Source organism: Podarcis vaucheri (genome assembly GCF_965113315.1).
Source record: "Podarcis vaucheri genome assembly, chromosome: 3".
Taxonomy (NCBI): domain Eukaryota; kingdom Metazoa; phylum Chordata; class Lepidosauria; order Squamata; family Lacertidae; genus Podarcis; species Podarcis vaucheri.
This window is the reverse complement of record NC_138761.1, coordinates 103,711,834-103,726,521: the sequence shown is the minus strand read 5'-3', so window position 1 is coordinate 103,726,521 and position 14,688 is coordinate 103,711,834. Positions and strand designations below refer to the sequence as shown.

Sequence of the window (14,688 nt, the reverse complement as noted above, 5' to 3'; positions counted from 1 at the left end):
AAGTTGACTGAGCAGAGAATTAAAAGGGGGCGATCAAATTTGATCCAGTTTGTTGAAGCACTTGATCCAGCACAAGGATCTCAGGATGAGTGCCAAGAGGGCTACATCATGTTGAACTTGTGCACTAAGATATATGCCTTTGATATAAAGCAGTTCCTGTTCAGCTTACTTAGAATGAGAGTAGCAAGAACAGCAGGTGCCAGGTGTATACGTGTATATAACATATACACATATACATATATTCTAGTATGTTGTGTACGTGTGATTATTTTAAGATTTATTAAAAAATCTGAGAATCTGTATAAACAACTTGAAAGCAATGCATCTATTATTATTTTTTCACACTCCCTTTCATTTATATATTTTTAAACAGGATGGTGGTTTGATGCATGCGGTCCTTCCAATCTGAATGGCCTGTACTATCCATTGCGACAGAACACAAACAAATTTAAAGGAATTAAATGGTACTACTGGAAAGGCGCAGGCTACTCTCTCAAGGCCACAACTATGATGATCCGACCAGCAGATTTCTAAAAACATTTGCTCTTTGTATGAAGTGCCTACTGAAATAACTTCAAAATACTATATTTGACAAATATTTTAAGACCACAGATGCAACTTAACTGGGTTTTTTCCGCCTGGATAACATGCACATATATCCTTCGGGAATCAGCTTGTTTTCAACAGCCACTGAATTTCATCGCAATTAAATGTCAAGCAAGAAGAGGTATCTGATGCAATAATGATTTGGCAAAAGAGAACAATAAAAGGACTCCCAACCAGCTTAAGGTGTTTGTGCATAACTGGAACTGTGAAATACATCTAGATCATAAACAGAAATTACTTAAGCTTTCGAAGTGATTCTTTATGCCCTTTTACTGAACTTTAATGACTACCTTAAAACAAGGGACACTTATTTGGTCATCTTTATTGTATTCCTATTCCTATCTCATGCCATGGTTGTAATTATGTACATAAGCACATTGTTTTGTAATTACTTCCTGTAGTCTGATTCCTACCATTTGTAATCACATATTTGGGGATATTTGGTAGCCCATACTAGTATATTTAATAAGGATTTGTAAAAAATATTTCTATGCTTTACATCCAGTACCAAGTATATAATAATAGACAACTATTTCCCCCTTTTAATATATCAGATATTTCCATCAGTATTTTAAAAGTCAGAATAGCCCTGCAACACATATTGTGTGGTTAAATATATTTTGTAGGAAAATTGCACTTTTCTTCTTTCCTAGTTCTTTATGTTTAAATAACACCCAGTAGTTGGGACATTTCTCGGTATTTTGCATGCATTTAAACAACAGCAAACTGTTTCTGCTTTCTCTGAGAATTAAGTACGGATTAGAGCAGGGGTACCGAAACCAGCTTCCCGGGTGAAAGTTGACATTCTGATAACAGATGATTGACAGGAGGGTTGCCCCCACCCACCTGTCAAAAGCCTTTTCACAACATTTCCACTTAGGAATCACACCATAAGGGATGTTGTCAGCCCCATGTCTGGTGAATGGGGCGGTTTCATTAGAAATTTTACATGACTTGAAAGGCCTTTGTCAAGAGAAGGTAAAGGGGAAGAAATTTTTTTGTCACCATTTGATTGGATATATTGTGAGCACACTTCTGTTGTTGATCCATATTCCAAGATAAAAAATTGACTTATTTCTGAATAAGTTAAAAAGTAAATCATGTATTACTTACTGGGGCTGCCGGGAAATCCACAGAGAGTTCATAGGGTTCTTCAGACATCCAGTGGCCATATTCAAGAGACCACAACACCTACGAAAAGATCAAACTATATTTAGTTGTATTCAGAAACTGAAGAGTAGTCTCTATGAATACATAAATAAAATAAATCAGAAGTTGAGCAGGCAGCACTATATTGGGGTTCTACTCCCCATGTCAGATTCTGGAAAGCCATCAATTAGACATATAGACGTATCATGGTGAAGAAAACATGGCACTATAAATTTTAGTCTACTTAAACTGTTTCTCAGAAGTGATAGTAAGTGCAGTAAGACAAGATGAAAACTTAAAAGTCAAGGAAAAACACTATGGAAAAGCTCAATGAAGGTTAAGGGTTTCCAAGTCTGTAGATATGGGTCGGACCCACAGTGTTATTTCAGGTGTTTGGGATTTGGGGCATTTTTTTCTTTTCTTTCCTCCCTCTTTAAACAGATGTCCATGCTGCATCACAGACTCCTTTTGAGGTGCCCTCAGTCTGAGAAGCAAATTTGCTGCATTACAAGGCAAACAGCTGTTCAAGAAGCACAACTTCAGTGCTCTTTTGAAAATGGAAAGCAACTGCTCACGTCTTCGGATCCCGGCCATTGAGCCCAAGCTCTACTTATTTCTTTTCTAGCACACTGTTCATTCATGATCTCCGGGTGGGCTACAGCATAAGGGGTTAAAACAATACCTTCACACTATCAAACAGATAAAACACCACACTTAAAGTAGTCATAAAAAGGTAAAGGACCCTTGACAGTTAAGCCCAGTCACGAACGACTCTGGGGTTGCAGCGCTCATCTCGCTTTACTGGCCGAGGGAGATGACGTTTGTCCGCAGACAGTTTTTCCGGGTCATGTGGTCAGCATGACTAAGCCGCTTCTGGCAAAACCAGAGCAGCGCACGGAAATGGCATTTACCTTCCCACCAGAGCGGTACCTATTTATCTACTTGTGCTGGTGTGCTTTCGAACTGCTAGGTTGGCAGGAATGAGCAACGGGAGCTCACCCCATCGTGGGGATTTGGACCACCGACCTTCCAATTGGCAAGCCCAAGACTCTGTGATTTATACCACAGCGTCACCCGTAGTCATAGGCAACTCCAAACTTTCTTAAAACTAAGCTACAACTGTGGAATTGAACTCCATCAAACTAAGCCAAAGGCTTGAGGTAAACAAGATTAGCGCCAATTGTACTTCAGCAAGTGAGGTACCTCCACAAAGAGGACCGCTGCAAGAGAATACCAAAGTTGATGTTAAAAAACGAGTCTCGTGGCACTTAGAGGGCAACAAAGGAAGCACAGCATAGCTTTTCATGCACTACAGTCATAAGATGCTGTCTTATTATGGCACTGGATGATCATGAAAGCTAAAGGTGCCACACAACCCCTTGCTGCTTTTGCTGCTGACTAAGGCTGCAGTGCTATACCCACTTATGTGGGAGCAAGCCCCATTGAAATCAGTAGGATTTACTTCACAGTAGACATGGTTATGATTGGGCTGTAACATGGTTGATGTAGGATTGAGCTGGAAAACAATGTAGCATAGAAACCAAGTTTGCTTGGCTGTTTTGAACAGATCTGATGAAAAATTCAAATACGTCTTATATCGGCTTGCAACTATGCCACTACTTAGTGGCATACATTGCAACTATGCCACTAGTCCCATGAGACAGAGAAGTAGAGAGGAACAGTGACTTTTATCTGTGCAGCATTAACTGCGAGTAAAAATCTACTTTCTTGCTACAGACCCAAGCATCTACCAAATTTGTGTTCCTTAGATGCGTGAGTGGCTCCCCTGGATAGCATGTTTGTGGTTCAGCAGCCTATAACTGTGGGAAAGACCTGGTGGAAGTCAGAAAACCTCCTTTGTGCATGGCTTTTTTGGCCCTAAAAAGTCACCCACTTGTAGCTGGTGATCTTTGGATACAAGTATATTTACCAAGTTTATTGCTTCTTTTATTTGGCAATCTGGTTAGAAAAAGGTTTTGGATGCAAAGCACAGTTGTTGATTTATTTCGGCAATCTGCAGCAATTCAAAACTGTCTCAAGTTATGAACATTTAATAAAACTTAAGTTTTTTAAAAATATGTATTCTCGGCTCCCACACTACATAGGACACACGTGCAAGGATATGAACAAATAGTTTAGGCTTCCTTGCACCAACTGGCCATCCTTCCTCAGCTGTAACTTGACTGTAATTACAGTAGCTAACTCCACTGGCAATTTCTGTCTCTCGGTGCTATGCAAAATTAGATAATGTGTGAAACAATAAAACAGACAGCAAAAATCAAAGCCATTCATTGTTAGATCAGTGGTCAGCAGCTGGGGTGTTCATAACAATGATTTAACATGCCCATACCCGGAAGGGCCATTACAAAGAGAGCTGAACAAAAGATCAAAACAAGTGCAGTTGAAAACGGTTCAATGACTTTTTCCACAGGAACAATATGACATCCTCTGTTATGTGTGTCACTTCCGCCACTAGCTTCTATTTAAGAAAAAGACTGGGATGTGTTCTGTCACAAATTTTCACCAATAAAATATTTAATGCAATTATTGTCTGGTAAGTGAGGGAAGAACATTGCTAACAGCATCCGGTGACTTGCCAAATCTTTGCCAACTCATGGTAATCCTTCTTAAATCAACAAAGGGGTTGTGGCTCAGAAGCATTAATGGTTGAATGAAGGCCTCTCAATTGTCTCTGAAAGCTCTTGGAGTAATAATGGACCGTTTCAAACAAAGCAATAAACCATGTTTTAGTGCTAGGCAAAATGCCTGAGTGAATCTTCTGCTTTCTGCACACCCATCTTGTTTTCCTGAGTGGATAGGGTGACTTTGCTAACATTCAAAGTGACTTTCTCTGCATATAAACCAAAGACCTTGGGTTAGTCTCAAACTCTTGTCCATTTCAAAATATGCTAACTTTAAACCATGGGTTATGAAGCAGACTTGTTTAATTAAGCCGGCATTTGTGATAAACTACAATCCCCGGTTCACACACAACAAGCAGAAATAAAGAGAAAGTGAAATTAAATACTGGCTCCATCACCAAATTCTTGGAGCTTTTCCCAGGCTCAACCCCCCCCATTCTTTTCTTTTTTTTCCTGTTCCTGGACCTCAAGGGCTCTTCCAGTTTGTCCTACTCAAATACCAGATTATTTTATCTGAGAAGTTTGCAATGCACAGTACACATGACACACAAGTTATCCAGGTCACTTTGAATGTTGCTAATGGAAAGACCATCACTGAGAAAAGAAGATACTTGTGAAATATAACATTTCAAGAGATTCCGGTATGGCTAACGTAACACCAAATAGGGGAAAACAGAAAGCAAACATTAGACAATGCAGTTCAAATCTTCAAAGAACAAGTTGTGTAAAAGTTTTAGTTTAAAAGTACTTATTAATGTACAATTGCAGGCCATACCTATATTGGTTGTATTTAAAGGCCTGATTCAGAAACATCTAGCCAGATATCATTTATTTCAACATGGTTTCAGAAAATATGATCCATCTGGCACAGAAATCCCCTGGCATTAAATAACTTCCTGTTTCTGCAGCTGTGTTTGATTCCTTCCCAATCCTGGGACAGTGGGGCTTCAGTTGCCTTTTGCTTATAATCTATTTTTCTTAAAATAACTATGTAGAGTTTGAATACTAGTTTACCATACTTTTGAATGTCTGTGTTTTATCCCATTAGATTTTAAAATAATGTAGAAAATATATGTACAGTGGTGCCCTGCAAGACGAATGCCTCGCAAGACTGAAAACTCGCTAGACGAAAGAGTTTTCCGTTTTGGAGGTGCTTCGCAAAACGAATCTCCTATGGGCTTGCTTCGCAAGACGACAATGTCTTGCGAGTTCCTACTGGTTTTTTTTCCTTCCCCCCCTTTTTCTAAGCCGCTAAGCCGCTTATCAGCTGATCCGATCAGCAGATAAGCCGCTAAAAGCCGCTAAAAGCTGCTAATAGCGCTAATCCGTCAATGGGCTTGCTTCGCAAGACGAAAAAACCGCTAGACGAAGAGAATCACAGAACGGATTCTTTTCGTCTTGCGAGGCACCACTGTAAACCCCTTGCTGTTATTTCTGGAGTTTATTTGTAGGCTGATTTAATGCTGAAAGCAACTCCTATACAGTGAATTGAAAATCTAGATTGAGGTGGGGAATCTTTTGGCCTAGCAGGCCAGATCCCTATCTGTCCCAACCTTGTGGGCCAACTTTGACGAGTGAGCAGGATGACCCACCTGTCAATTACCTCATGCCATTATGATGCCAGAGGATTGACACCCATCCATCTGACAAAATCCCTTGTGCAGCACTTTCCAAGTGCCCAACAGTCAGTAGTACTGCAGTTCCCAAGAGCCTTTGCTAGCCTGATGTCTTCCTGTGCCAAGCATAGGGCTAGCAAAGCTGATTTCTGCAGGGATCAGCTGCACAATCGAGTTCCCCAAGGGGAACTTGGTCATGCAAGTTGACTCCTCAGGCTTTAATGTCAACTTCATTCCTGCTTTCTGGAAAGACCAGCTGCATGGTTGAGTTTCCCATAGAGAAGTTAACTGCATAGCTGATCCAGCCTGCTCCGCACCTGACATCACATGTGCTGGGTCAAATTTGGAGGTTCCCCACCCCAATCTAGATGAATTAAGCATATTCTCATGGTTTAATACAGGCTTCCTCAAACGCAGCCCTCCAGATGTTTTGAGACTACAATTCCCACCATCCCTGACCACTGGTCCTGCTAGCTAGGGATCATGGGAGTTGTAGGCCAAAAACATCTGGAGGGCCGAGTTTGAGGAAGCCTGGTTTAACATGTATGTTCAGTTCAATGTTCACCAAACCATCATCAGATGTTCAGCAAAAGTTGTAGTACTGGATAGCATCCAGAAAATGGCAAGCAGAAATCTGTTTGTACAATGGAGCTTTCTCACCTCCCTTCTCCCCTTGTAAAGTCAGTCCTGAGGGTTGGAGGAATGATATGATATGATGCATGATATTGATATGCGACAAAGAGCTGCAGCTGTGTGTGTGTGTGTGGAAATTAGAGGCCTCGCCCCTTTTACTCACACAAGGGGCTCCTCCCCAATGTAATAATCTAGCAACAGTCATCCATCACCATATGGGTGGAATCAGTTATTGCTTTAGTTCTGTTTCCTGATTACTTACTAACAACAGAAAACAAACATCCATCCTAAAATTAATTTCCCTTTGGTTTGGGGTGCAGAGTGGCCTGAATCCTTCAATCTCTGCTGTGTTCCCAATACCCACCCACCCCCAACTCCATGCCTGCAGTTTGGGTTTGCTTTGGGGGAAACGAAACTCTCAATGGGAACATTGTACATTAACAGAATGCAAAAGAAATGTGGAAATAACAGTGCTGAAGTTCAGAAGTTTGTATTGATTGCCTTATGTATGACTGTTGCAAAACCTGAAGCTATCCTGATCATCAGCACACCTGAAACATTTCACGCAATGGAGGATTATGTGTTCATTTAGAAGTAGCTAAAAATATCAAATAGTTAAGGAAAGAGAAGAAACAATGAATGGATGGTCAGCCATATTACTTACCCATTCGTAACATAGAATCCAACAGCCGCGAGCAATTCCCATCAATATGTTTAAAGTACGACGGGAGCTCCCTGCAATCACATGGCTTGTATTGTCACGCACTTCATCTGAAAACAGAAAGCCTCCCAACTTCTTCACCACCTGAACAACCACATTCTGCTTCCTTCAAAGAGAGATGGAGAGAAGTCCATAATACAAGTTAATATGGCTACATAGAATATTTTTGAAATTGTGGATTTTTAAAAATTGCTAAATGCATATCATTACATATCCATAAGCACTGAAAAAACATCAGCACAAATATGCTGGTCTTGACTTAGGCTGCAACTTTAAGGACAAGTAAGGTTTGGGGGCTGCTGCATAAACATACAGAAGGTTGCACCGCCAGTCATGCTTCTTCACTGACATATGTTTCTCCATATAGGCAATGATTTTTAGGGTTTACATACACAAACTCACAGATATATCCCTAAGAAGCAAAGTATTTCAGAAACCACCACTAGACAGAATGGAAAGTGCAAGTTTGTCAGATGCTCTTTGCTAAGTACGTGGAGAAGTCTTGCTGCGTATCCACATATTATGGCAGCTGCCCTCAACATCTGGCTTATTTGTAGCATCCCTTAGAAAATAGCATGGGTTCTATAGTACCTGTTGCACAAAAGTAACTAAAATAGATTTGTTATGGTGTTTTTTTTTAAAAAAGAAAACTACAGCAAACCTCAGAGCCCAAAGACCAAAAGTTAGACTCCGTGTATACTTAAATTTCAACTTTCTAATCACATGTTATATTTTCTAGCGGTAGCTTTGCTAGTTATAGCTTGGTGTGCTCAACTCTATACATGGTATCCAGCTAAACAATTCCACTAGCAGAAGCATTTCTGGTTGCATAACGCAACTCCACCCCTTCCCCAGACGCCTTGTGAATCTGTTCCAGAGGATCCAGGGAAGAAGTAGTTCTCTGGTGCTTCTGCTAGCAAAACTGTTTAGTTGAATGCTGCCCTGTTATTCCTACTGTAGTCAACCAAACCTTGCCATTTAAGTTACATAGCCCTGTAATTTGTTGTTTAGTCGTTTAATCGTGTCCGACTCTTCGTGACCCCATGGACCAGAGCACGCCAGGCACTCCTGTCTTCCACAACCTCCCACAGCTTGGTCAAACTTATGTTCGTAGTTTCAAGAACACTGTCCAACCATCTCGTCCTCTGTCGTCCCCTTCTCCTTGTGCCCTCAATCTTTCCCAGCATCAGGGTCTTTTCCAGGGAGTCTTCTCTTCTCATGAGGTGGCCAAAGTATTGGAGCCTCAGCTTCAGGATCTGTCCTTCCAGTGAGCACTCAGGGCTGATTTCCTTCAGAATGGATAGGTTTGATCTGCTTGCAGTCCATGTGACTCTCAAGAGTCTCCTCCAGCTCCATAATTCAAAAGCACCAATTCTTCGGCGATCAGCCTTCTTTATGGTCCAGCTCTCACTTCCATACATCACTACTGGGAAAACCATGGCTTTAACTATATGGACCTTTGTTGGCAAGGTGATGTCTCTGTAATACTAGTTCTATAATGCTGCCATTATGATCCGATGAAGAGTAACTATGCGAAGGACAGCAAGGACAAGTGCACTAGCTCTGCCCCCTTCCATCACCGTCCCAGTCACCTTCAACCTATAGAGGATGGCTGTGTGAAGAGGGGAGCTTCCTGTATTTGCAAAGGTTTGAAAACATTCTTCCCCCCATTTGGGAACCCTCATTTCTTTCAGTGTTCCAAAAGAGGTGTGGAGCTTCCACAGATACCAGAAGCTCCCCTCTTCACAAAATCACCATCCATAAGTTGAGTGTGATGGAAGGTAAGAGGAACTAGCGTTCCACTGACCCGCCTCACATGTTTACACTTCACTGGCTTGTAACACCTGCCTGGGTCTACAAACCAAGATATACGCAGGCAGGAATGTCATCAAAATATCTAGTACTTACTCAGAAGGCATGCTTGTCATGACCAATGTTCTTGATGGCTACAGGGTTAAGGAAGGAAAGAAGAGCATGTCAAACAAGTATGAGACATTTCCACCCAGAGTTGTAGTTATCAACCTTCCACTGAAGACATAAAGATGTAAATCATATGAAGATTAAAGTTTCCCCTTACTGGTTATATAGTACAATATATGGAGGTTATGCCAGAAGTATCCAGTAAAAGCAAGATTTTATTTTGTTTCTGTTCACGTAGCCTCTGTTGGGAAAGGTTGAGTGCTGGGCCATGCTCAAGCAAGTCTTTTCTAATCAAATCTGTGGCCATTTGGAGTCAACATAGCATCATACACACAGTAGAGGGAATTCATCCCACCCTTCATTGCTCGTATACACTGAAAGGACACAGGACGGGGTTGTGGGATCAAGCTGGCTAGCTTTACACTCCTGCTGCCAATGCACATGCTTGGGCACACCCTGTCAAGCTCTGAGTTTGGTGGTCATTCTGCAGCTATTCTGTATGCATAGCACTTATTCACAGGTGGGGAATTCCTGAATGGTCCTGAATTTCCTGCTTTGTTGGTCAGCAGGGGTCACGGCCACAGCATGCACTGATGGAGAGAGAGCAGTGCTGTCTGCGACTGGACTTAACGGACAGGGGTCCCTTCACCTATCTATCTATCTATCTATCTATCTAGACAGATAAAATAATAGAATAGAATTGTAGAGTTGGAAAATTATCCATTGATACCCTTCAAAATGAAATGTTTCCAAGGCAACTTAATAAAGCCATTAAAAGGAACATAATAAAATACATCAAGGCAGAATGCTTTTCAAACCAAATTTAAGAGCCATTAAGCATCGATCCCCACAATAACAAAGTCAAGGAGTTGAGAGCCAAAATGGGGCCACCAAAGAGAAAAGAGGGAGGTATTGCCCTGCTTGAGGGAACCATGAAATATAATGATATATATTTCCTCAATTAGGAGGCAACGCTCCCCCCAGCCCCCCAACAAGAAACAGCCTTATGAGGATACGTATGTGCCGTGCCATAGCTATGAAATGTTGAGTTTCAATTGAAAAGGAAACTCAGAAAAACAAAGTCGGGGGCAGAGCAGAATCCACGTTCTGTTTGGAAGGAATGGCTTTCTGGAACTCTGAGCAGGAACACTTCCGTAGGAATACACGGAAACATTTTGCTGCATGCCCCACTGATCAGGCTTAATCATAAAAAGCCTTGCTGTTGATTCCGTGATTTAGTCCCCCTTGCCCCTCATGCTAAAGCTCACCGTGGAGAGGGCAGGGAAGACAGGAACAATACTGGCACCTCTCCCCCCCGCCCCCCCCAGCAAGGCAAAGATTAGATGGATGGGTGATTTAAGAATGCCAGACATGGAAGGAAGTCTTTCTCCAGAGCTGTATCCCTATAATGCACTTCCTATATGCCTATTTCCATGCATACTGTATGTGTTCCTTGATATTCTGACCAGGCACACTCACCTTTTTGTGTCTCCCGGTACTCATTAATTTCTCACTAGGCTCATTCACTTGGTCACACAAAAATTCACACGAACCATCTTTGACTTCATCCATGGACAAATTGTCACCACCTAGAAACCAAGGTCATTCAAAACAGCAGTAAATAATCTGGAAAAAGGAGTAAGATTAGATGCAGCACAATTTTTGTAGAATGGACATTTTTCAAAATGTGACTGGTGGACTCTTTCAAGCTGTGTAGAATTAAATGCCATGCTATTACAAACTTTCCGTTTGCACCAGCCTTTCAAAGAACCACCCCCCCATGCTGTTCTGGGGGTTCTCCCACCCCCCAAGTCAATTTCAAGGGGTGAAGGGGTGCACAGAGGGGGGAGGAGCTTCCATTGACAGGACTCCTTAGGTGAATCCCACCCTGGATCTCCCTCCAAACATATGGGGTTCCCCAATATTATGTAAATTATTTTCATCTTGGAACTATACAGTCTACAATTTTCAGCACAAAATATTTGAAACAAATAGGTGAACCCATTGTTGTCGGTTAAAATGTGGCAAGTTTAATAATGTCATTAATGATAATTATATTTAAATATAATTTATATTGTTTACAGTACAATCCTATTTCTGTCTACTCAGAAGTAAGCCCCTTTGAGTTCATATGGACTTACTCCCAGGTGAGTGTGCACAGGACTGCAGCCTTAATGTTGTCTTTTACTTTGCTATATAGACATTATTTGGTATATACAGTATTCATTTAGTACAAACACACTTTCATAAAGCAATTGTGAACTTTACCATATTATTTTTTCCTGTACAGGTAAAGGTAAAGGGACCCCTGACCATTAGGTCCAGTCGTGGCCGACTCTGGGGTTGCAGCGCTCATCTCGCTTTATTGGCCGAGGGAGCCAGCATACAGCTTCCAGGTCATGTGGCCAGCAAGACTAAGCTGCTTCTGGTGAACCAGAGCAACGCATGGAAACGCCGTTTATCTTCCCGCCGGACTCTAATTGCACTTTGACGCGCTTTCAAACTGCTAGGTTGGCCGGAGCAGGGACCGAGCAATGGGAGCTCACCCCATCGCAGGGATTCGAACCGCCAGCCTTCTGATCGGCAAGTCCTAGGCTCTGTGGTTTAACCCACAGCGCCACTCGTGTCCCTATATATTTTCCTGTATATTCACCCACAATTCAAGTGTTCCACAATGCAAATGGTATATTTAAGAAAAGCTGATATTCAAGACACCTGTCATCTTTTAATACCACCGATGATACTAGATAAAAATGAAATATGAACTTCGACTGTATGCATTTTTCTCTTCGCAAAAAAGTTAAGTTTATGAGCTACTGATATTAAATCTGTGTTTGCATCAATTAGGATAAAGACTGATGCCACTGAAGTCTCCTTCAAGATGTTCCAGTCCCTAAACAAAGTTACTTTGTCAATTTTTTTGAGCCAGATTGTGGGTACTAAACCTTATTTTGCTAAAAAAATTTTTTAACCATACAGATTCATGCTTCCTAAGATGCAAGACGCTTTTAGAGTAAGCTCCAGATCCATATACTGTATACTGTTTTCCTCCTGTATTCTTTGGATTCTGGCCATAGTATTTATTGCCTAGATATCAAGTTTAATTTTTAGCCTTGCAGATTATGAATGTACATGCATTCAGTTGCCCACTAATTCAGGAAACTGTATCATTTGAGGTGAAATGTTTACGACTTTGTGATCAGCGGTTATAGAAACTCCCTGAACATACATTAATGCATTTTCAGGAGTCTACAAATACATCACCGGGGCCTACTGTAAACTTAACTTCGACATCCAGCAGAGAAAGCTTCTAGTTAGCATACTTTACTGGAGAAGTATTAAGTTTTTTTAAGTGTCTTGTAATACAGGGTGGTAGAAAATATATCTTTCAAAATGGAACTAGGCTGGGTATTATGCAGAACATGGTCAAGTCCTGGGTTGCATGAAGAGGATTGCTACAAGCATCGATTTCCAGTTGTTTCTCCCCTAAAAAATTTTCAGGAACCAAGGCTTTTGGGCGGCTTTGTAGAGCAGGAAGAGAGAAAGCCAAGCTTTACTAATAGAAACTCACTTTGCACTTCATTCTTGAAATAGCAACTTCCATGTGCAACCCCCATGAATGTTTTTCAAATTCACCTTGTGAGTTTGAAACGAGGACAGAATGGGAGGTTAACCCTAAATATGAGAGATTTAGATCATCTCAAATATTGGTCTTCAGGCCTGATCCAAGGTGGGTCCCAGCAGAAGCACTAACACCATTCAAATATATGGTAAACTATTAAGAAATAGGTCCCCAAATGCATGTTTAGGTTAAATGTGGATCCTGAGTCTGAAATGGTTGAAGATTCACAATTTAGAAGTTCTAGCACATAAATGATGCTGTAATATGAGGCAGGGTAGGCTTCACTGGATAGTGGAAATAGTAGTACTTATCAACAGCATTTGATAGCAGTAGTATGGCACTTGGTATGGATTTATTACTTATTTTTGAACAATATCCAAAGGGGTAGAGATTTTAGTTTGCTGTTATATAACAACAGTCTTGTTGTACCTTAAAACTGAGCAAATTATGGCACATGCTTTTGTGGGCTCGAGACTATTTTTACATCTGAGTGACATTTCTATATTTTCACAAGACTGAAAGATTTCTACCCTGTACTTGCATATGTTTGAGGGGACTCAGCCTGCAAAAGCTTATGCCATATAATATTTCCTCATCTTCAAGGTGCCAAAGACAATGGTAACCCCAAAGAGAACCATCAGACATAGATCCAAATAGCTGCAGATGCATACATGATTAACAACCTTTCTATAGTTCCCCGAGCTGCCTGAAAAAGCTAATAAACTCCCCTCCTGTATATAAGCGATATCTGATTTAGTATAAAAAGCTGCAGCAAAGTGATGGAGCCATGGTGAATCCATGAAAGTGTCTGGTTATATGCAGAGGGCTCTGGTTTATTAAGCTATGCATGCCTGAGTTAAATACCCACGAGGAGGGGCTGTGGGACAAACCCCTCCCATACAATCTGGAGCTTGTGGTTTTACTTAAGTAGTATGGGATTAAAATGCTGCACCGTAGCTCCAATGCTAATAGATTATCATTAGGAAAGGCCTGTACATACATTTGTGAACCAACTCTAAGAAATACTGGTTGCGTTTCATTGTATGGTCAAATGATCAAATGTTTATTTAGCATGTTTATTTAACTTGAATTTAGCAAATAAAGCTGTAACTTTGAAAGCTGTTCTGTATTATATTTGCAATTGGCATCCATTCATTGTTCTACCGCACATCACTGCTGAAAAATTTGCATTCAGTTTAGACATTAAGAGGAAGGCAGGGTTGTTATTTTCTCCATGCAATCATCAAATTATTCACTCCAAATGTGAGATTTGAATTCTGGCTGATCGTTGACTTCAGAAATCAACACAATGAGGTTTACTTAGAATACATGTAAAGCAATCTCTCATTATAGCCTGAGCAAGTTTTCTCAGAAGTAAATTCCACTAGCGCCAGTGAAGTATACTTCTTAAACTGGCAATCCCATATAAACATACTTGGGAGCAAGACCCACTGAACTGAACAACACTTGTAATAAATAGAAGACACTGACTTTTTTTTAAAAAAAAGCTTGTTCTTTACTAGAATAAATGAATTATTTTACATTTAGTACATTCTTAAATCACTATCTACATCACAGAAACTGAGAGACAAAAGCAATAGATAAACCTGCTTTGAGAATCAAGTAATTTTTGCTGAAAATCTGAAATTGTATTAATTACATATGCCACATTTTTAATAATCATATACATACATTTTTATTCCGTAATAATTCTGTTCAGGGGTTCTTTTTAAAAATTCAATTCACAAAAACACATGTAACCGCATATGATTCATTTTC

General features: G+C 40.7%; 2 protein-coding genes and 1 long non-coding RNA gene across 3 annotated transcripts in view; 2 read left to right on the top strand and 1 right to left on the bottom strand.

Moving 5' to 3' along the window:
* ANGPT2 (angiopoietin 2) overlaps positions 1-1,240 on the top strand; it is a 47,376-nt gene extending 46,136 nt beyond the window's left edge. The window contains exon 9 of the mRNA XM_082215588.1: positions 374-1,240. Within this exon, the coding sequence (XP_082071714.1) occupies positions 374-534 (161 nt within the window). The 3' untranslated portion in view covers positions 535-1,240. The remainder of the gene's footprint in view (positions 1-373) is intronic.
* Positions 1-14,688, bottom strand: part of MCPH1 (microcephalin 1) — a 108,112-nt gene that overhangs the window by 80,391 nt on the left and 13,033 nt on the right. The window contains exons 7-10 of the mRNA XM_082216293.1: positions 10,767-10,876; positions 9,276-9,313; positions 7,311-7,473; positions 1,720-1,797 (exon numbers count right to left, since the gene is read on the bottom strand). Coding sequence (XP_082072419.1) covers positions 1,720-1,797; positions 7,311-7,473; positions 9,276-9,313; positions 10,767-10,876 — 389 coding nt within the window. The remainder of the gene's footprint in view (positions 1-1,719; positions 1,798-7,310; positions 7,474-9,275; positions 9,314-10,766; positions 10,877-14,688) is intronic.
* Positions 1,809-4,299, top strand: LOC309528356. Its single transcript, XR_014217703.1, has 2 exons — positions 1,809-3,658; positions 3,744-4,299. It is a non-coding gene; the product is annotated as an uncharacterized lncRNA (long non-coding RNA).